Source organism: Mesocricetus auratus, unplaced genomic scaffold (genome assembly GCF_017639785.1).
Source record: "Mesocricetus auratus isolate SY011 unplaced genomic scaffold, BCM_Maur_2.0 Super-Scaffold_100691, whole genome shotgun sequence".
In the NCBI taxonomy this organism is placed as follows: Eukaryota; Metazoa; Chordata; class Mammalia; order Rodentia; family Cricetidae; genus Mesocricetus; species Mesocricetus auratus.
This window is the reverse complement of record NW_024429267.1, coordinates 45,790,789-45,811,922: the sequence shown is the minus strand read 5'-3', so window position 1 is coordinate 45,811,922 and position 21,134 is coordinate 45,790,789. Positions and strand designations below refer to the sequence as shown.

The 21,134-nt window shown below is 56.1% G+C and overlaps 1 protein-coding gene across 2 annotated transcripts in view; it reads left to right on the top strand.

Moving 5' to 3' along the window:
- Window positions 1-6,013: 6,013 nt before the first annotated feature.
- Window positions 6,014-21,134, top strand: part of Sema3f (semaphorin 3F) — a 28,171-nt gene continuing 13,050 nt past the window's right edge. The window contains exons 1-2 of one of the 2 annotated variants that reach the window (XM_005074900.4): window positions 6,014-6,562; window positions 10,265-10,425. In XM_005074900.4, the coding sequence (XP_005074957.1) occupies window positions 10,314-10,425 (112 nt within the window). In that variant the 5' untranslated portion in view covers window positions 6,014-6,562; window positions 10,265-10,313. The remainder of the gene's footprint in view (window positions 6,563-10,264; window positions 10,426-21,134) is intronic. The other variant, XM_005074901.4, reaches the window with a different exon arrangement.

Genomic DNA, 21,134 nt, shown 5'->3' with positions numbered 1-21,134 from the left:
TTCCTCCAGTGCCAGCAGAGGTCCCTTAGTCCTCCCCACCCAGTGCCAGCACAGGCCCCATGGTCCCCACACAGTGTGAGCAGAGACCCCACTTCAGGGGAAAAGATCAGAATATGTAGCACCCCTCAACCTTGCTGCCCTCCTGGGCAGACTAACCATTGAACTGAGAATGGGTCATGTGGGGAGGAGGAACCAAGGGAGGGAAGGGGGAAATGAAGACAGCTGGGAGCTTCAGAGGTCAGAATGGACCCAGAGAGAAGGCAGCAGCCCAGCACAAGCATGGAGTCAATGTGAGCCCGTGTGCAGGCGTCTACAGGAAGAACTTGCAGGGACAGTCAATACAGAGGCCCTGAGGCTGGGAGGGCCCAAGTGTGCCAGGAAAGGCTGCAGCCGGGAGGCCAAGGGGTAGAGATGGGGAGACAACCATCTAAAGACGGCAGCCACCTCCTCCTCCTCTTCTCTTTTCTTGTTTATATTACACTCTTGTTTTGTGTGGACAGAAGTCACAGGACAACTTAGGGAACCAATTCTCCATCATGTGGTCTCGGGGATCAAACTCGGAATTCAGACTGTGAGACATGTGCAAGGCCCCTCCCCTCCCCTCCTCTTTCTTTTTCTTTTTTTCTTTTTGAGAGAGGGTCTCACTATGTGGCCCAGGTTGGCCTTGAACTCATTATCTTCCTCCCTCAGCCTCCAGAGTGCTAAGATTATAGGTGTGTGCTACTATATCCAACTTGGATTTGACTTTCAACAAAGTAGGAGCCCTGGAGAGCTTTGGATAAGCACAGAAATATGACCTTGCATCATCCATTTTAACAGAGTCACTCTGGATCCTGCCTAAGCTGTGGGAGGAAAGAGTGGGGGTTGGGAGAACAAGGAGGCAGCTTCCACAGTGTCAGGATAAGAGGGGAAGTTGGCCTTGTGGAGGTGGTAGCCCCGGCTGCTAAGTAAGCTGTGGTAAGCTGTGGTCACCTGGCATTTTGCACATTGTAAAGGTGAAGCTGTAAATATTTGCTAGTATAAGAATCCAGGCTTTTGGGCCTGAACTGCCGGGAGGCAGAATTAATTGCCCACAGAGACAGGCAAGGCCACGGTTACTGGTATGGTAGTGTCCTTAGCCAACTCCATTGCCTTGCTGCCCAGTAATCATTGACCAGGGTCTCAGAGGAGCCATCTATGCCAAGCACGCCGAAGAACCCCAAGTTCTCACCCCAACTCTTACTGGGGGTGTGGTTCTGCAGAGCCCTATATAGATGGAGTTCTAGGCCTGGCTCTTGGCTCCCGGTGCAGTGCAAGCCAGTCAGGCCTGATGGGTTGCAGGAGGGCTATATGGCCTCTGTCTAAACAGGATGTGCTCAGGATGGCCCTCAGTCAGGGGTCACTTCAAAGCCAGTGAGCTTAAGTCCTCTCAGCTCCACCTTCCTAACTCCCAATCTCTCTCTCTCTCTCTCTCTCTCTCTCTCTCTCTCTCTCTCTCTCTCTCTCTCTCTCTCTCTCTCTCTCTCTCTCTCTCATACAGAATGAAAGGATAACAAGCAAGGATCTTAGTCCCTTATGTCTGTCTCTGTTATTCACACAGAACTCACATGGACCATCATTACTGATGGAGTTCAGGCTTTCCTAGTACCTGGATGGGTGTGGGACCCTTAGGACCCCAGGGAGCTCTGATTCACCCATCATCAGGACCAGCTTCCTGGGTGATAAGGCGTCTGCCCAAGGGACCTATAGATCTAGAAGGAAACCAGAAAGGCATTCTGGATACAAGGGAACCACATGTGGAAAGGCTCCAAATGAGAGTTCAGAGGTTCTCGGTGAGACCAGGGCTCCAAAAGCAGAATAAGAGGAGGTAACCTTGAGAGAGGAAGCTCAGTGCCTTGGGCAGCAAGGGAAAGTGTCTATGGGTGAAAGAGATGACCAAGGCTCACTCCTGGAGGAAGTACAGGATTCCAACTGGCATAGATGCCTGGGAAGAACATTCCTAGTTGAGGCAACAGCAGCTTTAAAAGGCTGGTAAGCAGTCAGGGAGGTGGGTCAGCCCAGCTTTTGATCGGCTCCTAGCCAGCCTCTGGGGCAGGCTGGGCAGGAGGTTGAAGCAAACCTCATCCTGGCCCTGGGCCAGGGGTGACTCCTCACTGCCTCCCCCTCCTGGTGCTGCCCAACTGGCTGCCCCACACCCCCTCTCAGGCCCCTTCCCAATTCTCCCCCTCTTCGGTTCCAGTTCCGGGAGTGGGGGCTGGGCGCGAGAGCACGCAGTGGCGCCTGGGGCAGGGGAGATGAGAAAACCAGAAAGTGGGGAAATCTGAGCCAGCAATGCTGGGCGGGCCAGGGCCTGCTCTGCCTGCTAGGCCCGGGAAACAGGTTCCCTGGAGACTGGCGCAGGGGAGGGAGTGTAGACACCACCTTCGTCCAAGGGGCGTGGCGGGTCTCTGAGGTCTTCCAAGTCCAGCCTCCGTAAGCAGAAGGTTGAGGCAGGTCCCTCAGGTTAGCTGGGGCAATGAATCTTCAGGCTTCTCTCTCCAGCCCATTGTAGGTTTGGCAGCCAGATAGAGGATGTATAGGCAGCAGGAGGCCAAGAGGCTGCAGTGCAGTTCTCACAGCACAGCCTGGAAGAGAAACAGGCACAAAATCCGCCAAAACCAATTTGGGCCAGGTTGAAGGGCCGGAGGACCTGAGGAAGGAGTTTTCTTTTGCTTTTAGGGAGCACCGTGACCTAGGGTGGGGACTAAGCCAGTTCCTGCCTACCTGGAAACCCCAGAAGATAAAGAAAGCCAAGTCACAAGCTACCATCAGGACAGGTTAACCGACTGTCTGAACACCTCCCCTGACCCTACCATGTGACTGGAGTGGAAGCTACAGGAGATGCATGGCATACCTGGAGCTGAGGGTCTTAAAGGAGAGAGACAGAGACCTGGCTAGGGCACCCTCTCAAGCAGAACCTGAACAGCTAATGGGTGGTGAGGGTGACGAGAACTCCAGGTATCAGGGAGTGCATAGGGAGAAGACAGTCAGTCCTTCGAGCTAGGTAGGATATTAGTTGTCTCACCTCCGGGCTTCTTGGCTCCTGTTTTCTTTAGATATGGTGCTTCACTGGCTGGCTCTCGAGTCACTCAATAAAGATATATTGAACTCTGTAAGTGAGGCTTGGGGCTGCAGCACTCTGCCAAGCCCAGAGCACCGTCTGTTGCCTGCCTTTGCTTCGCTGCAGGCACCAGAGCCTGGCTTCTGCCCTTAGGCTTTCTCTCAACTCCTGATTCTCTCTTGAGGCACCACAGCTTGGTGGGCACAAGACTTGCCCTCTTCCTCAATCTCTTCCTGCATTTGATGGTGGGGACAATGGAGCCTGCTTCTCTATGTATCCCTGCCTGGCCTGGACCTTACAGTGTAGACCGGGCTGGCTTCAAACTCACATAAATCTGCCTGCCTCTGCTTCCCAAATGCTGGAATTAAACCAGGGTTGGTTTTAAAAGTTCTTTGTATCCATAAGATTGAAGGCAAAATTGCAGAAAAGTACATACTATTTCTTCAAATAGTACCGTATAATAACACATTACAAGGTAGGGAGTGTGGCTTAATTGACATAGTTAATGATCACACATAGGGCCCTGGTTTGATCCTCAGTACCACATAGCATGAAAATACACGACTGTAATCTCTGCACTGTAGAGGTGGAGGCAGGAGGAGGATCAGTTGAAGTTATCCTAGGCTACTAGCAAGTTTGAGGCTAGTCTGAGATCCAGAAGACTAACTCCCAGAGATCTGCCAGTCTCAGCCTCCAGAGAGCTGGGATTAAAGGCCTGTGTCACCAACACAGGTATTTGTTTTCTATAGACAGTATCGCCCTATGCAGTCCCAGCTGGCTTTTAACTCTCCAGCCCCCTATCTCAGACTCTGAAGTGTTGCAATTATAAGCACGGGCTTCTGGGACTAACATAATACTCAGGCATTTGTTTTGTTTTTTTCCTCCTCCTCTTCTTCCTTTTCATTCAGGATTTTTGAAATGGGGTCTCATGTAGCTCAGGCTAGCTACATCCAACTTGTAGCTGAGGATGACCACAAATCCCTGATTGTCCGGCCTCCACCTCCCAACTTCAGGGATTGCAGATGTGTGCCACCATGCTTATCAATGCTCACATACTCAATTCTTTTTTTAAAATATTTTATTTATTTATTGTGCATATAGTCTTCTGCCTGCAGGCCAGTGTAGAGCACCAGATCTCATCACAGATGGTTATGAGCCACCATGTGGTTGCTGGGAATTGAACTCAGGACCTCTAGAAGAGCAGCCAGTGCTCTTAGCTACTGAGCCATCTCTCCAGCCCCTGGTGATTGTCACTTAATCATAGCGAGGAAGCAGTCATGGTAGGCTAAACTGCCACGGGGATAGTGGCGCAAAGGTGGTAAGCACAGGCTGTCCTGGTCCACAGTGAGAATGAGGCTGGCCAGGTATCACAGTGATTGCCTATTTCTGGCACTGCAGATTAAACTCAGAGTCTTGCGCATGCTAAGCCTGTTGCTCTACCGCGGAGCCGTGTGTGTCAGCGTGTGTGTGCCTTTTGTTTGTCTGGCTGTGTTTTGAGGCAGGACTTTAACATATTGCACTGACTGATCGGGAAGTTGGCATGTAGACCAAACTGGCCTGGAACTCAGAGAAGGCCTGGGATTAATGGCTAAAGGCATATGCCGCCACAGCTAGCCTCTTGAGTGAGGCATGACACAGGGGCGGTGGTCAACCGCTGCCACTCACTCGTCACCATAAACAGCAGATAGATGTTTCTTCACCTCAGATGCTTCCCTCCTGGAAGCACAGGGTTGGGTGGTACCCACTTGTGCATCAGGTGACCCTCAGCAGTATCCTGATACCCTTCTATACCTTAGACTTACAGGCATCCAGTCAAGGAAGAGTGATCCTCCCGGGAGTGTTAGCCAGGAAGAGAAGTGGATAGAGGAGGAACAGTTAGAGAAGAACAGAAAGGAGGAGAGGAGAGAGCAGGAAGAGGAAGAGGAGCAGGGACAGGAGAAGGACCAATGGGGACAGGCCTGGAAAGAGAGGCTGAGGGGAAAGGGGATGAGGGAAAGGAAGGGGAGAAGACAGGAGCACGGAGGGAGGAGAGAGACAGACAGGGAGGGTAGGAGGAGGGAATGGGAAGGCGGTGGAGGACAAAGCGGGCCAAAGCCTCTGGGGACCACCGCAGAGTGCCTGGAGAAAGGCTGAGCAGTGGTTCCGGCTGATGGGGCCATGACCTTGGGGGATGGGCTGCTCAGAGGGACCCTTCCTGGGGTCAAGGGAGGCCCTTGCTCAATTGTTGAGGCTATTTGAGAGCAAGTGCTCCTTTTAGGGCAGGAGGCTTCAACTCCTCGTCTGGTTTCTCTGGAATATGACACTGTTACGGGAAAGTCTGTGGGAGCCGTTGGCTTGAAATAGGACTTTCTAGTGGTTAAGGTGATCACTTGGAGCATTTAGGTAGATGGACAGAGCTCGTGGCTGGGCTGGACCGTCTCGACCTGCTCTGCAGGCAGCCATCTGTTGGAAGGTCCAGAAGTGCCAACCGTCCCAGGGGCTGCACCGCCACCTGCTGAGAGGCCTGGGCCGTCCCAGGTCCTTCGCAGCGGGCTGCAGCTCGCTACAAGTAGGAATGAGGGACGCGGAAGGGGGCGCGCAGGTGAGTGCAGCCTGGTTGTTCCCCTGCGCTCCAGCCCTTCTCACTAGGGAGTTGAGTGCCCGGGTAAACACCCGGCGCGATGAGCGCGGTGTATCCACGGAGAGACAAAGCCAGGGCGGGGCGGGGGCGCCGCCCGCGATGCCAGGGCGGGGGTGCAGGACGCAGAGCAGCCTCCCCTGGCGCGGGTCGCCCACCGCCTGGGAACCCTGAGCCCGGCCCGCGGACAGGTGGAGCGGGGGCGGGGCGGCGGCCGGGAGGGTCCCGCCCCGGGGGTGGGGCCGGGCGGGCCCGGCGGGGCGGGGCCGTGGTATGCAAATGTCGCCCACGGGCGGCCAATTGCCTGCTCTCCGCGCGCGGCTCCGAGCGTCCCGTCCCGCCAGCCGCCTCGAGATCGGAGCAGCTAGGGAACAAACCGCAGCGGTCCAGGGATCCCCGAGCGCAGCGTAGAACCAGGCACGCCTCGAGGACCCGTGCAGCCCCGCGCGGTCTCCGGGCCCCAGTCAGGCAGCCAGGCGAGCGCAGCGCCATCCGGCCGAGCCCAGCGCAGGGCTCCGTAGCCTAGCGCGCGCCGCCGCCCGCGCCCCGCACCAGGGAATGCGCCCTCGGCGCGCAGGCCAGGGGGCGCCCGCAGCCCTCCCCGGGGGAGGCGGCCCCGAGCGCCCCTGAGCCTTTCCATGGCCCGGGCTGGGGCCCGGGGCCTCGACTGCTGACGTGCACGAAGCCAGTGGAACCAGTGAAGCCGCGGTCGCGGTGCGGATCCCGGCTCAGGCTCAGAGGCAAGAGGGCGCGGACAGGGCCGTGGCCCCCGGGGGCCGCTAGAGCGGACCGACCCGACGCGAACCTTTCCCGTGCTGCGGCGGCCACCACTGCCCGGGCGCCCAGGCCCGGTCGCCTTGGACGAGGTGAGTACCGAGGGAACGCGACCCCCTCGACCCCACTGGGACCCGCGGCACTGCAACTCCTTAGAAGTGTACAGTGCGCGGGGTCTGGCGAACCGTGGCGCACTGTCCGCGGGCGCCAGGCGCCAGGACTATACCTGTCCCGGCGGCCGGGACCCCGCAGCTTCCGGGCGGTGTGAAGATGTGTGACCGGGTGATGTGGGCTGCCGGGTCACCAGTGTGTGAAGAATTAACTTTTCCACCCCCGCAAGGTTTTGGGTGGGTACCCTCACCCTGGCGGAGTGGGAGTTCGGGTCCTTCTGTTTTAGTCTTCTGCTGACGCCTGCAGCAGCAGCGCATGCATTGCCTCAATGGCCCTAGTCTGAAGACCAGGTCAGCCTCAGGGGAAGGTCTAAATTGGAAGTCCCCACGTAGAGGGTCACCCGGAGCAGCAGGGCAAGAAGATCTGCCTCCAAATGGCTTTTCTTCCAGCCCTTTGCCGACCTCCAGACCCCCAGCTGCATCTTGGTCCTGCTTGGACTTAGGGGTCTCCCTGTATGTGAGGTGTTGGTAAGTTGGAAGAGCCTGCAGTCAAGCAAGCCCCAGTTTGAACCACGGACTCTAGTGGTGAAGTGGGCAAGGGACCGCGGGGTGGGGGCGGGTTGCCTCGAGCAGGTGAGGCAAGGAAAGTGTCAAGATGAGGAGTCCTTTGGAACTAGGACTGGGGTCCAGCTGCACCACTGAGTCCCTAGTTCCTGAGATAGGTGCGCTTTGCTACCGGTTCACTAACATCTGGGGAGAGCACAGACAGACCTCCCTCATGCCCACCCTGGAGCGGGCCAGGTGGAAGGACTCCTGTCTCCCTGAATTCGCGGTTTCTTCGGTATCCGCTACCCGACTTACAGATGTGGGAAAACTGTTCCCAGGGGTGGGATGGAGCAGGGGCTTCTCCGGCTGCCCAGGAGGCGTGCCTAGATAAACCCTGTGGACTATCTTGTCTGGGCAAGGCAAGGATGCAGGCGTATCCACCCCCACGGTTCCCCCTTAGTTCCAAAGAAGCCAGGCCCGGAAGTGGAAAAGGTGGGGGCTGGAGAGAAGGCCAGAAGCCCGGCCTCAGCCCCCGCGCCTCGGCATACCTTGGGGGGTGGGGATGGAGCCTGGCCCAGGTGACCTTGACTGGGAAGCCCTGGCCGCAAAAGGGGGTTTCAGGCCCAGCAGGTCTGCCTCCTGATCCATGAGGTGTTGGGGGAGGGGGAGCTGAGGCTCTAGGAAGAGTCTTGGTGTGTGTGGGGGAATAGCTGAGGAGCTGGTGGGGTGCTGTTAGTAATTTCCTCCCTGCGTTCCCCCACGGTCCTGTTCCTGCCTCCCTTTGATCGAGGAAGCTCTCACCAGAGAGAGGAGCCAACCTTCCTTTGCTAAGACAGGGTCCCCCGACAAACACGTACACACACTGTGAGCTTGGGAGGTCTGGGTCAGGCTGGGCAGTTGGGCCACCTGGCCCCCTGTCCCGCCCCCAGGTGCCTCTGGACCCCTGCCTCTGCCCGCCCCCTCCCTGCACCCCTTGCCAGCCCCAGCTCCTCGTTCCTTTGTTCAGGCGCCTCTCCTCCGTCCCTCCCTCTCTCCTCCCTCTCTCCTCCTCCCGCCGGCTGCCTCCCTCCCTTGTTCCCTCCGCCAGCTTTCTTCTCCTCCTTTTGGGTTTTCCTCCTGGTGGGCTCCCAGGTGGCGGTGGCTGGTCCTCCCCTGTCCACCTACCTGAGCTTATTCTGACTTGGGGGCTTTGAGGGGGCCGGGGCTGAATGGAAGGTATTCAGGGGCTGGCTGGAGGAAGGGGACTGTGGGAGCCCCCTCCCCTCCCCCTGTCCTTCTCCATGCTTCCCTTTCCTCCGTCCCCACCCCTAGGCTGCCAAAGAGGGACCTGGGTTTTCTTGAGGCCACAGCAGACTTCATCACCCCCTCCCCACTTACCTCTTTCAGGGGCCAGAAAACTGTGGGAGGTCCCTGGAGCCTCTTGGAAAGGCCCCCTACTGTCTTGGACACCTTGAGTGAGCCCAACACCAGCTTTGGTGACCCTGATCTTGTCATTGTGAAAATGGGTACTGGAAAAATGAGGTCACGTGGGGGTGTCGACAGGAACCCCTGATCAAAGCTCTCAGGGACTCAGCATCTTGCCCTCCCGGCGAGCCCCACCCCACTAGCAGGGCAAGTTCCTGAGCAAACTCATGCGTGTGAAGACGTGCGTCGGCTCGCAGGTGTGGATGTGGATGTACGCGGGGCTGTTCATGGGGACCTCCTACTGCACCCTGAGGTGATGGAGGCTACGTAGCCCCCCACGCCCTGCCCTGCCAGAGCCTGCCTTGAGTTCTGTCAGCCCTAGCCTTGTGTCCCCAGCCGACTGGGGGAGGGGGCTGGGTCTGATTCTCCCCGCCCCTAGTCAGTCAGCCTCCCTGAGAGAGAGCATCTGGGATGGGGAGCTCTTGGAGGAATGAGAGGTGTGCCAGGCACTCAGAGAGCACCACTGGAGGAGTCATCTGGAGCTGCACTTCCTGTCTGAGGAACCACCGAGTGGTTCGCCTGGCAGCGGAGGCTCCAGGGCTGGGGGCTGGGGTTGAGGAGGGCATTGGAGTCCAGAAGTCCAGTGGAGCCCGAGCCTGGACTCAGCCCCCTGCCTAGGGGAGTAACAATCCCCAGTACCCCCGCCCCATCCCAACACACACATCCCCTGCTGTCCTGGAGATGGTCTGGGGAAGGGGACAGGCAGGGCAGATATGGGGGTGGGGCTGTTATTCTTAATGCCCCCACCCCTGGTGCTTCTGGGTGGGGGGTGGGAGCTGGCAAGGATCTGTATCAGGAGGGAGCAATATGTTTCAACAACTGTGCTGAGCTGCGTTTACCCAACAGCCAGCCTGACTGGGGAGACAATATTTGAAAAACACAGTATTAGAATTTGGACCTGCCAAGGATGTGGGGGACTTTGAAGGGAGCAGTGTGTCTGGTTCACAGCTTATCACAGGTCCGCCAGCCATTGTAGCACCCTTTCTGATCCCTGAGCTGGTACTTTTTCATGGAGGAAGTCCTTCAGCCTGTCTAACCTGGGTGCTTCCTGCTTTTTAGTAAATGTGGGTCCCGTTATTCTCTGACTTCTATTTTCTGACTGGCGTCGTCTCCCCTCCTTTGGGCCTTCAGTGTGTCTGATTCTTGCTCCCCATTCTCCCACGGTTCCCCTCCACTATTATTAGGTCCAGATTTTCCTGCCCTGGGAGGAGAGCACGGACTCGATTAGACCTAGAGAAGGAAGAGAGGGGACTCTGCAGGTTGTGGGCACAGGGTGGGACCGTGCTGTGGGTCACAGAGGGCTCCAGCATGGCACTGAGGGGACAGTTAAGGGTAAGGCTTGTGTCTCCAGCTACTCCCATCAATTCCGGTGCTCCCAGCTGACCCACTACCGCCTGGACCTCAGGCTCGCTGGTGACGTGTCCCCAGACAAAGGGAGGCAGAAGGAAGTAAGATTTGTCCTGAGTTGAGGGTTGTGAGCATGGAGCTCTGTCACTCTTTGGAGAGGGAGGGAAACTGAGGTAACTTGGTCAGAGGTTGACCAAGGGAAGCTAGGCAGGCAGGGTGCTCCTCTCTTGTAACCCTGTACTTAGGAGGATCGTTGTAAGTTCCCTGGCTCAGAAAAAGAACAAGGGAAATGACTCATCCCATCTAATAGTCTTGTTCCCTTCCCAGGTGTCCAGAGACCTGGAGTCTGCTTCCTGGGCCCTAGGCCCCTCCCACGATGCTCGGCACTGCTGTCCTCCTGTGGGCTTCCCTGCTGATTGGGACCTGGGCAGCCGCCCCCTTCCAGGACCAGCTTCCAGCCACACCTCGAGTCCGACTGTCATTCAAAGGTAAGAGACCTTTTTTCCTCCCTCACAGCGTCCTTTCCTGCAGCACTGGCTTTTAACACAGGAAAGTCTGGAGGTCAGGACACAGGACAAATGGGACGGTCACTTGGGCTAAGATGGAGAGAGAACGCAGGACCTGTTGGGAAAGGCCTAGAGGACTGAGACATTCCTGGATTCTCTGAACTCTGCCTGATAAGTGGGGAGATGCTGATGTCAAGCCTATGCCCCAGGCAACTCCTAGGGTTGAGGGTCAGGCAGTGAGGTAGCCTACAGCGTCAGCCAGCTGGGTGTGTGAGTACCTGGGCACGTGTTCCAGGGTTACTGAGGGAAGGGCGCTGTTGGCTGTGTTGTGTGGGGAGGATTAAGGGGGATAGAGCACTTGGTGAGCTTAGGGAGGACATCTACTATAGTGAAAGGCATTAGCGCCTCAGATACCCAGTGTGCTTCCGGAAGTCACTAGAAGATTTTCATGGAGGCCTGGGGTCTGCAGTGTGTTCCTGCTTCCATCACCTTAGCATGCAGCCCAGCAGGCAGATGAACACATATGACAATCCAGGACATGTGACTTGTGTGTGTGTGTGTGTGTGTGTGTGTGTGTGTGTGTGTGTGTGTACCATACCATAGGCCTGGGGTGAAGAACAGACTGCACTAGGTTGGGGGATCTAAGTTACTGCTGAATGTTGTCCTGGCCACCCTCTGACTAGAAGCAGTGCTGGCCAGCCTCCTGCCCTGGGTGGGGCCGGTTCAACCCAGGCTGGCCAGATTTCCCAGCAGCCATATTGGGTGAAAGGCTGAGCTGACCTTTACTTCCTCAGGCTTGGCTAAAACCCAGCCCCTAGCTCATCATCTCATCACCACTGGCAGGGCCCCTGCCTGGCCACATCCCACCCACACCTGGAGGAGGGGTGGGGGGAATGTGCTGGTTAACTTTCCCAGTCCTGATGGGCAGACAAGAGTTAATCGGTCCTGGTTCCTAAAGGGCCTCCTTTCCCAGGCTTGGGAAGGTGAGATATTTATTCAGAGATGCTTCCACCCTTCCCTGGTGGAATTCCTCAAAGCAGATTAATAAATCCTGAAGAGGCCATTTCCCCCCTCACATCCCTGCCTAGGGCCACTGGAGTGTCTCCTCCCCCAACAAGAGGAGGGAGGGGCTTGAACTCGGCACCTCAGCACCCACATCTACCGCTTTAGGTATTATTTTTATTAACATTCATGCCAGAAAGCAAGAAGACATAGATAAGATGGCCTCCTGTGTGCTCTTTTTAAACTTTGTCAGATCTGGAGGGCAAAGGGCATTGTTCCTGTTTTCTAGAGAGAGAAACTGAGGCTCAGGCAAGGGCAGGGCCAAGGTCAGGCACTAGGCAGAGACAAGGCCAGAAATAGAGCCTGGTGTCCTGGGCTTGCTGGCGCCCACTTCGAGTTGGGTCGATTCCCTCTCAATTAGCTCTGAGGCCGACACCCACAGTGACTAAAAGCCCAGCTTCCTGGCAGCCGGCCTACGGTGTTGTTTGCTGTGCCTGTGCTGGCCTGTGGTAGGGCTGGAGGATGCTTGGGATCACCCCATCTTGGGACTTTATACCTTTGCCCAGGCAGGTTCATCAGCCAAAAAACCTGGCCTCCCCAACCTCCCCTTTCTCACCTGACCTTAAGTCCTAGTATTGTGCTAGGCTGTGAGCTCAGTTTAGCAGGTGCTTGAACACCTACTGAACGCTCAGCTTTGTTGAATCCTGGGAACTCTGCAGGAAATGAGATGAAATGCACATAAGGAGACTAATTGCTGAGGCACCCAGGCCCTGTGTGACCGCTCCCCCGCTAGCTGCGGCTCTCAGTGAGGAGAGTGGAGACTACCTCCTAGAGACCCAGGGTCTCACAGCCAGCTCAGGACTGGAAAGGAGTGGAGGGGTCTCCCTTCCAGCGTGCGCAGAAGGGGCTCGCAGAGAGTGGCTCTCAGAAGCACTGTTGGTGACATGGCTCTGTTAGTCACTTTCTCCTTCCTGTTTGGAGGAATACAGCAGCTGGAAGCCGAGTTGGGGAGAGAATGCCGGCCTTAACGGGCTGTGGGTGTTAGAGTAGGGCTTGCTCCACTGGGTTCAGCTCGACTCTGCTAGGCAGAGGTGCTGGTGTGAGGGTCACACTGCCCAGAGAAGATAAAAGAACAAAGGCAGGAATTGGACCAATTTCCGGCTTGCAGCCCACCCATCCGCCCAGGCACCCCAGGTTTGGAGCCAGGAGGGCATGAGAGCCAAAGGGCCCTGAGTTCATTCAGCCTGAGAGGTTTCTGTGGTCCCTCTCTTGGGCTGCCAAGAAGGACCACCTTCCAGGGCACCAGACAAGTCTTCTTCCTGCTTCTGAGTGCTTGCTGGGGATCCTAGACAGTAAGCCCTTCCCCCTTCCCCTGATGGGGCCTGGAGTCCCCTTTGCCCAGAATCGCAAGCCAAGTTTGGGTGGAAAAGCTTTTCCTTCCCCTACCCTGGGCCACCCTAAGTCCTGGACACCACCTCCCTAACAGAAGCAGGGAGGTGCCAGGCCCTGCCAGGTCCTTTGTTCTGTGTGGGGAATGTTTACTTTTCCCCAGGAAGCCAACCCCCCACCCCCAAACATGCCACTGCTGTCTGGGCTGGCTTTGGCCAGGATTTGGGGCTGAGAAATGTTTGGTGGAAGAGAGAGATCTCATGGTGACATGAGGCAGCTGGGCTACCAGGGAAACTGAGGTGTGGGAGCAGGGAGTAAATGGTTGCTGTGCAAAGGGAGATCAGGAAAGTGGAGGTGAGAGGCAGGGCTGGCTGTGACCCCAGGTGCCCCTGGCTCCTCACTGAGGAAGAGGACTGCCTTCTACCTGTCCGTGCCCACTCACACCATTTGCTCGTGGCCTAAGTGGACCAGGTTGCTGTATCTTGTTGGAAATGGAGGGAAAGGGGTATTCACAAGTCGTTTGCTTCACCCTTGGGGGCGGGATGGATATGGGTTGAGGTTGGTGTGAAGGCTTGAAGCAGGCTTTGCCAGAGCTTTGGCCCAGGCTTAACTGAGGGGTGAGGCTGGCGAGCTGGAGTATCACTCTGGCCCTTCTGGGTTCCCTGAGTCCCCAAACTCTATGAGTAACTTCTAATTGCTGAGAAAGAAGGAGGAAGGGGTGCATGCAGGAGCTGAACTCAGCCAGTGGTGGCATCAGGAAGCGAGGCAGGGGTCAGGTGGCTTTGGAGCTCTTAAATGAGGGAGGCTAGGATGAGCTGGGATGACAGTTGGCTTTGGAGGAAGTGGAGGCTGGCTCCCTGTGGTTGTAGGAGACCCAGCTCGAGGCTCTCAGGTCAGGAGCCTTGGCCTTTAACCCAGACTCATCCCAAGCTTTGGATGGGGCGCACCGGCTGGGCCTTCCGAAGCCCAGGCCTTGTCTTGGCGCTGGCATGTCGCCCGCCCCGCCCTGCTGGCTCCAGTTTCTCTTGGCACCGAGTGAGGAGCTGGTGCATGCTCGAGGAGTAAATCATGTTCCCTGGCAGCCCTCGTGGCTTCGTAATCGTAAAGAATTTAAAGAGAAACTGCCAAGGTACAAATCTCACTTGAGGCCCCTAAAGGCATCTTTTACCCTGTGGCTTGGGAGGCAGCAAACCCCAAAGAAGGTTCTTGGCTGCCTGTACACCTGTGTGTGTGTGTGCCTTCCTTCTTCTTCTCCAGAAGTGGTAACTCAGAAGGTGGCTTTAGCCCTGACTTCTGGCTGGTGACTTCTAGGGATCCCTCAGTGCCTCCATCAGAGCGCATCATGCAGATGTCCTCAAACCCTTGTCCTACCCTGGTTTCCCCTTTGTAATGTGGGAATGGTGGTAATCCTCTGAAAACAGCACCAACTGTAGGCCTGGCAGACCTTGAATTTGAGATCCTCCTGTCTCAGCCTCTGGGGCGGCTGGGATTACTGGCCTGTACTTCCAGGACTATCCTGGATGGAGCGTCCTGAGGGCTACCTTGCTCTGCTCTGTTTTGTTTTGTTTTTTGTTTTTGTTTGTTTGTTTTTTGTTTTTTTCAAGATAGGGTTTCTCTGTGGCTTTGAAGGCTGTCCTGGAACTCGCTCTGTAGACCAGGCTGTCCTCGAACTCACAGAGATCCGCCTGCCTCTGCCTCTCAAGTGCTGGGATCAAAGGTGTGCGCCACCAACATCCGGCAAGGGCTGCCTTGCTTACATCGTGATTTTCAATAGACCTTCAACAGTGAGCTTGCTTCTGTTCCCACTGCCTTCTGGAAAATGGGGCCAGGAATAGTTCTGACTTCATTGTGGTGTTGAGAGGATTAGTTATGTGGACACTGTCACTGTCCCCAGCAAAGAGGAAAATCTTAGTGGCCAGGGTGGTGGCGGATGGGTGAGGGCTGACGGGTGTCCCTAGGTCTCCTCACACCTTCCAGAATTCTGACCTTTGGTTAGGGAGATGGTGCTTGGAAGGACCTGCTGGGGGGTTAGGTCACGAGGGAGAGGATTCCTACCATGAGCGGTAGAAGGCAGGCAGGCAAGCTTCATGGATGAGGCAGCCTCTCAAACTGGTGAGGAAACAGGAGGGGCAGAGGCAGGGTTCAAGCCCCCAGCACCCTGTGGCCTTCAGCTCTGTTTCCTTGTGGCAGAGTCCTAAATATAGGTGGTGGGAAAATTTCAATGGTAGAAAAACATTAGTGGGAAGTAGGTACCCTGAAGCACCGGCCTTCCCCTGAAATTGGCTCCCAGAACCTGGCTTGAGCACCTGGGCATCTGCAGTGACACCCCACCCCCACCCCAACCCCGTGGATGCTGTTCTGCCTTTTGCAGCTTGTCTTAGAGTGGCCTGCCCACTCTGAGAAGAGGTTTGTTGGCCTGGCCCAGAGCTACCCTGGGAATCTGAGCCCTGTCTCAGGGGAGTGTGTGGAGAAGCAGAGAGGATTCCTGCTGCATTTTTCTTAGAAATAGCAAGAGGGCCTTTGCCGGAGACTTGGATGCCACAAGGCTACATACAGCCTGGATCCAAAGCCCGCTCACGTGGGTGCCTGTGCTTGGCAGGCCTGCAGCTCCCACCCAGGCTGCTCAAGTCCCGGGGAGAGGGCCTTCTGGGCTCCAGACCCTGACCTATGGTCCTGACCTAGCAAAGAACAGAGCCTGGGCAGTGGCTACTGATGTGGGATCCAGGGGCCACCTGGGAGTGGGCTCAGGAAGGCCACTGGCGTGCTCACTGGTCTGCTTGCAAGCACCGCTGTCTGGGACAGACACAAAGCATGAAGCCTTTCCAGGGCCAGGAGCCCTGGGAGTCTGCAGACCTTAGCTGTAGAAGCTCCCTTCTCTCCCCCCAACCCACCTTCCCCTTTTCCTTTTTTTTGGGGGGGAGGTGTTTGAGACAGGGTTTCCCTGTATTGCTTTGGAGGCTGTCCTGGAACTTGCTCTGTAGACCAGCTTGGCCTCGAACTCACAGAGATCCGCCTGCCTCTGCCTCTTGAGTGCTGGGATTAAAGGCGTGCGCCACCACCACCCGGCCCCCTTTTCCTAAATGCTACCTTGTCTTGACTTCCTCCTCTGACCTGCTCTTTCCTTCGAAGTCTCTATAACTAGCCAGGAGCCGTTTTTCTTCCCACCTGGGGCTTGGAGCTGGTGCCCTCGTTTCCCTCTGGGACTAGTCCTAGGATTCATACACAACAGGCAGAGTAACAGTTAGAATTTGGGCTTGTGAAGCTTCAGAAACTAGGTGGGTGGCACTTTGGTGTGTGTGTGGGGGGGAGGCTGCAACAGAGCTGTTGAGATTTTAACCCTTTCCTGACCCAGCACCACTGCCACTCCCAAGACTGACTCTGAGCATCTCTGTCTCAGTTTCCCCATAAGAATGTGAAGGGGTCAGGACTAAGACAGTCTGGGGTATCCTGTAAGGGTGGCAGGAAGGGGCTTCGAGGACTGTGCAAGTCTGAGGAGGACAACAGAGATGATGACTGGGCCGAGGGCAGAGGGGAGGGTCTTGACACCCACAAGCCTGTCTTCCCATCCTGGCCTGTCTGTCTGGGTGATTTATAGCAGTAAATGAGCCATGGAGAGTTTGTTGTCTTTTGCAGTCATGGGGGTGGTGGAGGAGGTTGTGGTGGAGGAAGGAGTGAGGGGCTTCCGGGCCAGGTCTGGAATGTGGGAGGAGGGGTGAGTCCCTGGGCCTTAGGAAGGAGAGACCTCCGAAGACGGGTTTACTTTCTCACTACCTGAGAAATGGATCAGCGTTCCCCTCAGACTGGCCCCTTCCTGTTACTCCTTCCTTTTACGTTTTCTTGAGGCATGTTCTTGGAAGCTGTGGTTGCCTGGCCTTAGTTACCCTACACCAGTCCCTTCTCCCACCACCTCATAGAGAGTCTCTGAACTGTGCCGGACCCTCAAGCTGCCTCGGGACCCTGGCTTCTGCCTACCTGGTAAATGCCCAGGTGTGTTTTCATGTGGCGGCTGTGCGTGGTAAGGGGACCGCCCGTGCAACAGCTCGGACCTATCTAAAGTCGTCAGATACCCCGGGGCAGAGGTGAGGGAAGGCATCTGTCTAGTCTGGAGAGCCCTTCTCTGCCGGGACAGAGGGTGGGAAGTGACTGCTTCTGGGCTTGTGTGTGCTTGAGAGGAGTGTCGTGACCCTGCCCTCCGCTCCTTCCCTTCGGCTCTTCCTGGCTTCAGGATGAGCTGCCTCCTGATCCCTTGTCCGCCCTCTCCTGGGCGGAGCAGGTGGGCAGTGGGGCAGAACGGCCGTGGGAATGGCACTCCTGGGCCCACCGGCCCCAGTGCCCATCCCCCCACCCCGCCCCACCCCCGCCCCAGCCCCTTAAATGGGAAGGAAGAGTGGGGGAGCTTTAGTCCCTCTGGGTGGCTCTCACTGAGCTTGGTGTTTACTGAACGGCTGGGATGTTTACAGTAGCCCTAAAGAAGCTGGCCCCTCGCTCTAGAGGATTTCCCTTCCGGAGGGTCCCACCAGGGGCTCTGCCTCCCTGCTCCTCTGGGATAGAAGTAAAGGTTTTAGGGACAGGAGCAGGAGTGTTCCCCTCTCCCCTCTCCCCTCTCCTCTCTCCCCTCTCCCCTGTAGCAGGTTTCCTGGAAGTGGCAACTGTAGGTGAAATACGGTAACTGGGTTCCCAGTTCAGACATTTAAATTAAATTCAATCAGAGTGGTTATTGAATATAAACACACGTAGTCATTTACATGTTAATTATGTTGAACGGACTATGAGGCCATAATTAGTTGCTAATTGGGTGAGAGTGGCTGTAATTGGTTTTGTTGGCACCGACCTGGCTCACCTGCCTGTTGGGGAGGGGTGCCTGGGAATCCTGGGAAGGCTTCTGGCTCCTAACAATGCCTGGTCAGGAAGGGGGCGGGACAAATAGTGGTTTAGGATGGTCTGTTCCCCAAGGAGGAGCAGCTTGTCACCAGGGCCAAACCAGCATTATGACTTCTGGGGTTTCTTAGGGGAAAAGGGGGTCAGCAGTGACAGCTTCCCTTGCCCAGCCCCAGGGGAAGCTTGAGTTTGACTGTGTATATTACATACCACTATATATTAGTGCCCAGGTGACACTAGAGTTTGACTGTGTATATTACATATCACTATATATTAGTGCCCAGGGGAAGCTTGAGTTTGACTGTGTATATTACATACCACTATATATTAGTGCCCAGGTGACACTAGAGTTTGACTGTGTATATTACATATCACTATATATTAGTTGCCCATGGCAACGCTGGGCCCAGGGTTGACCTGGTCGGTGACTGAAGTCTTGGCTTTGGGTATGAGTGGGGTAAGTATGCTGAATTAGGGGCTGGAACATACTAAGGCTTTTGGGATGCCCTGCCCCCAACTCAGCCTGGCTGGGGCTCCCAGGGTTGAAGAGCTATGGCCAGGGGCTGAGGCCTTCCGGCTGGCCGCTCATTAAAAGAGGATTAGGCTGGGAGCCAGGGGGCCAGGCCAGTCCCTGGGCCTTCCTCTGGGGCCCCTCATAGCTTTGGAGGAGTGAAAGATGCTAAGGGTGACCCTTCCCTAGAGCCCATGGGAATGCTGAGTGGGGGTTTCCTGGGCTCTGCCACTTATGCCACTGTCACTGCCTTATACAGTACACACACACACACACACACACACACACACTTTAAATATATATATATAAGATATATACATACGTCTTCTTGTCTACCTCAGCTTCCCTCCTCGGGTCACAGGCCTGTCTTCCTGGTGGATGGTGCACTAACAAAGATCTAAACTGGCTGCCACTAGCCCACAGGAGGTCAAAGGTCAGCGCTGGGCTACAGGGACCTGTCTATCACTCCCTCATCCCCAGCCCTTTTGGGGGGAGGTCAGACTGTCAGTCAGAGCCTATGGCTTTGTGGCCCTGTAACCAAGGGGGCGGGCACCCGCCTCTGCTCCAAGACTCTTCTGTTTGCAGCAGCCCCTGCCTCACTGGTAGCAGTCTGGTGTCCTAGAGACACGCAGCAGGGTGTGGGGCCCGCCCACTCAGGGTCTCTGGTGAGGGCTGTGGACACGCCTACTGGCGTCTTTAAAGTAAAGGCATCAACCATGGCTTCCCAGGATGAGGAAGCAGAGACCCCAGGAAGAAGCCCGAGGGCTCTGAGACTGTTCCTGCCTCTGGACCTCAGCCAGGCCGTTCTGGGCCAGGACGGTGTCTTAACAGCCACGGGGAGAGGTCTGGAAGCCGGGAACGGCTGCGGAAATGAGGTGTCTGATGCCAGAAAAGGCTCTTCCTTCCCATGACGGGAAAATCCTTCCCGGATGCCACCCCACCCAACCTGTGCCCAGTTTGGGTGAGAGCAGGGGGGGGGTGGGGCTCTTCCCAGGAAACAGCACCCAGGCCACCACCCTCCCCTGACATGCTCAAAACTTATTCAGGCTTGAACCCTGCTATCACGTACTGCGCATGGCTCAGAGGTGGTCTGAAGACACGACCAGGCTGTGTCTGCATCAGCACCACATGCACTGATGCCACTCAGACCCCTGGAACCTTTTGACTCGAGTCCCTTAAGAGTACTGGACCTAGTAGGATCTGTTAATACTTCAGGTGTCAGCTAAGTACCTGCGTGAGCTTCCCTCTGAAGCAGGCGTCGTGGGGGAAGATCCTTTGCCATGTGGTACACAGGTTAGGGTAGGTCAGGAAGCTAATTCTGTTTCATAATCTTGGGTACCACTGTCTTCCTGTCTGCAGCTCAGGATGTGGGACAGTCATGGAGTTGCTTCTTTGCATTTTCTCCTGACGTCTAGCGTGAGTGGGCTTAGTACTCCAGCTGTGAGTTAGCAAGGCTGGACAGACCCCTACACATGCTTCTCTCTAGACCCTGGAGTTACCCATCTCTGCTTTCCCCCATGTGTGCTGGCTCTGCCGAATTGAGATTCAGCTGGCTCTGTGGACGGGGCTGAGTCAACAGGAAGCCCCTCCGGCCCTGTGGCCCTCCGTGCCCGTCTCCCAGCACTAGGAAATAGGGATGTGAGTGGGAGGTGAATGGCCTTCAGGTGATGGTGACTTCTGGAAGGAAGTGTGCTTCCTCAGGAAAAGATCTGGGAACCCCAGCCCATTCTCTGGTCCTACTCAAGGCCAGATGCTCTTCAAGGATGTGTTAAGGAAGCCAGAGTAACAGCTCTCAGGCCCCGTCTGGGCCACCTTGAATGTCAGATTTAGGAGGCCCAGGTTCTGGACTGGAAAATGAAGCTCAGGGAACCAAGAGAATTTCAGCAGGGGTCAGCAAGGCCCGTAACGGGAATGGGACCATAGCCAAGGGTCCCTGACCTTCCGCCCCTCCTCCTCACCATTTCCAGCGACTAAAGCATCATGTCCTGTGACACCAGAGTGTCCTATAATACCAGAGCCATTGACGCCATGTCCTGAGGCCATTGAGAGGAGTCCCTAGGGTCCTGAATCATGTGTCTTGATGATGGAGGACGAGTCACCTCCTTCCGGCTCTCCATCGCCTGGCAGGCAGTCTCTATCCCCAGGACTGGTTTCCATGATCTCTCCAACATCCAGACATCAGTGTTCATGCAGTCTGCCTGTCACTTCCTGCCGTATACCCTGATGTCCTCACCTAAAATCTGGATGTAAGCACGAAGCTCCAAGGAGAGTAGGTGCCTGACTGAGAGGCACCCTCTACTAAGGGACAGACCAGAGGAGATACAGAGACAGTAGATACTGGATCAAAGAGAGCCTTCTGTCTCCTTTCTAGAACTTTCTTTCCTCATTGCCCAATGATGTCTCTCTAGTCTTTCTCACAGGGAGGTGGGGCTCTGGGAACAGATGGCTGGTTTGGACTTGGCTCTCGGGCCCTGGCAGGATCGAGATTATGAGGCCAATAGTGAATGGGGATATTGTAAGTTTTGGGGTTATGGCTGCCTGGAGGCTAGCTCTCTGAATCTCTTCCACTGACCTAGGTGTTACATTAGAAGGTATGCACTTGATCTTCTGTTCTCCTCTCTTCTCTTACCCCTGAAGTGCCCCCCAGTATAGCAGGATGAATAAGGGCACAACCAAAGCCATGCCCCCAGCCAGGGTATAAATAACCCCTGGCAGGCAGTCCCAGCCTGGGGGGGCTCCACTGGCAACCCCACTTCCTCTCTGGCCACCTCCCAGCCCTGGGGGTGGGGGAGTGTTTACTTTCCTGTTGTCACTATGACTGGGTGGCCAGGCAGGAGACTCCTAGTGACCCAACAACAGGTGCAGGACAGGTGCCCAGGCTGCCCTGCCCAGGACTTCAGAGGCGCCGCCG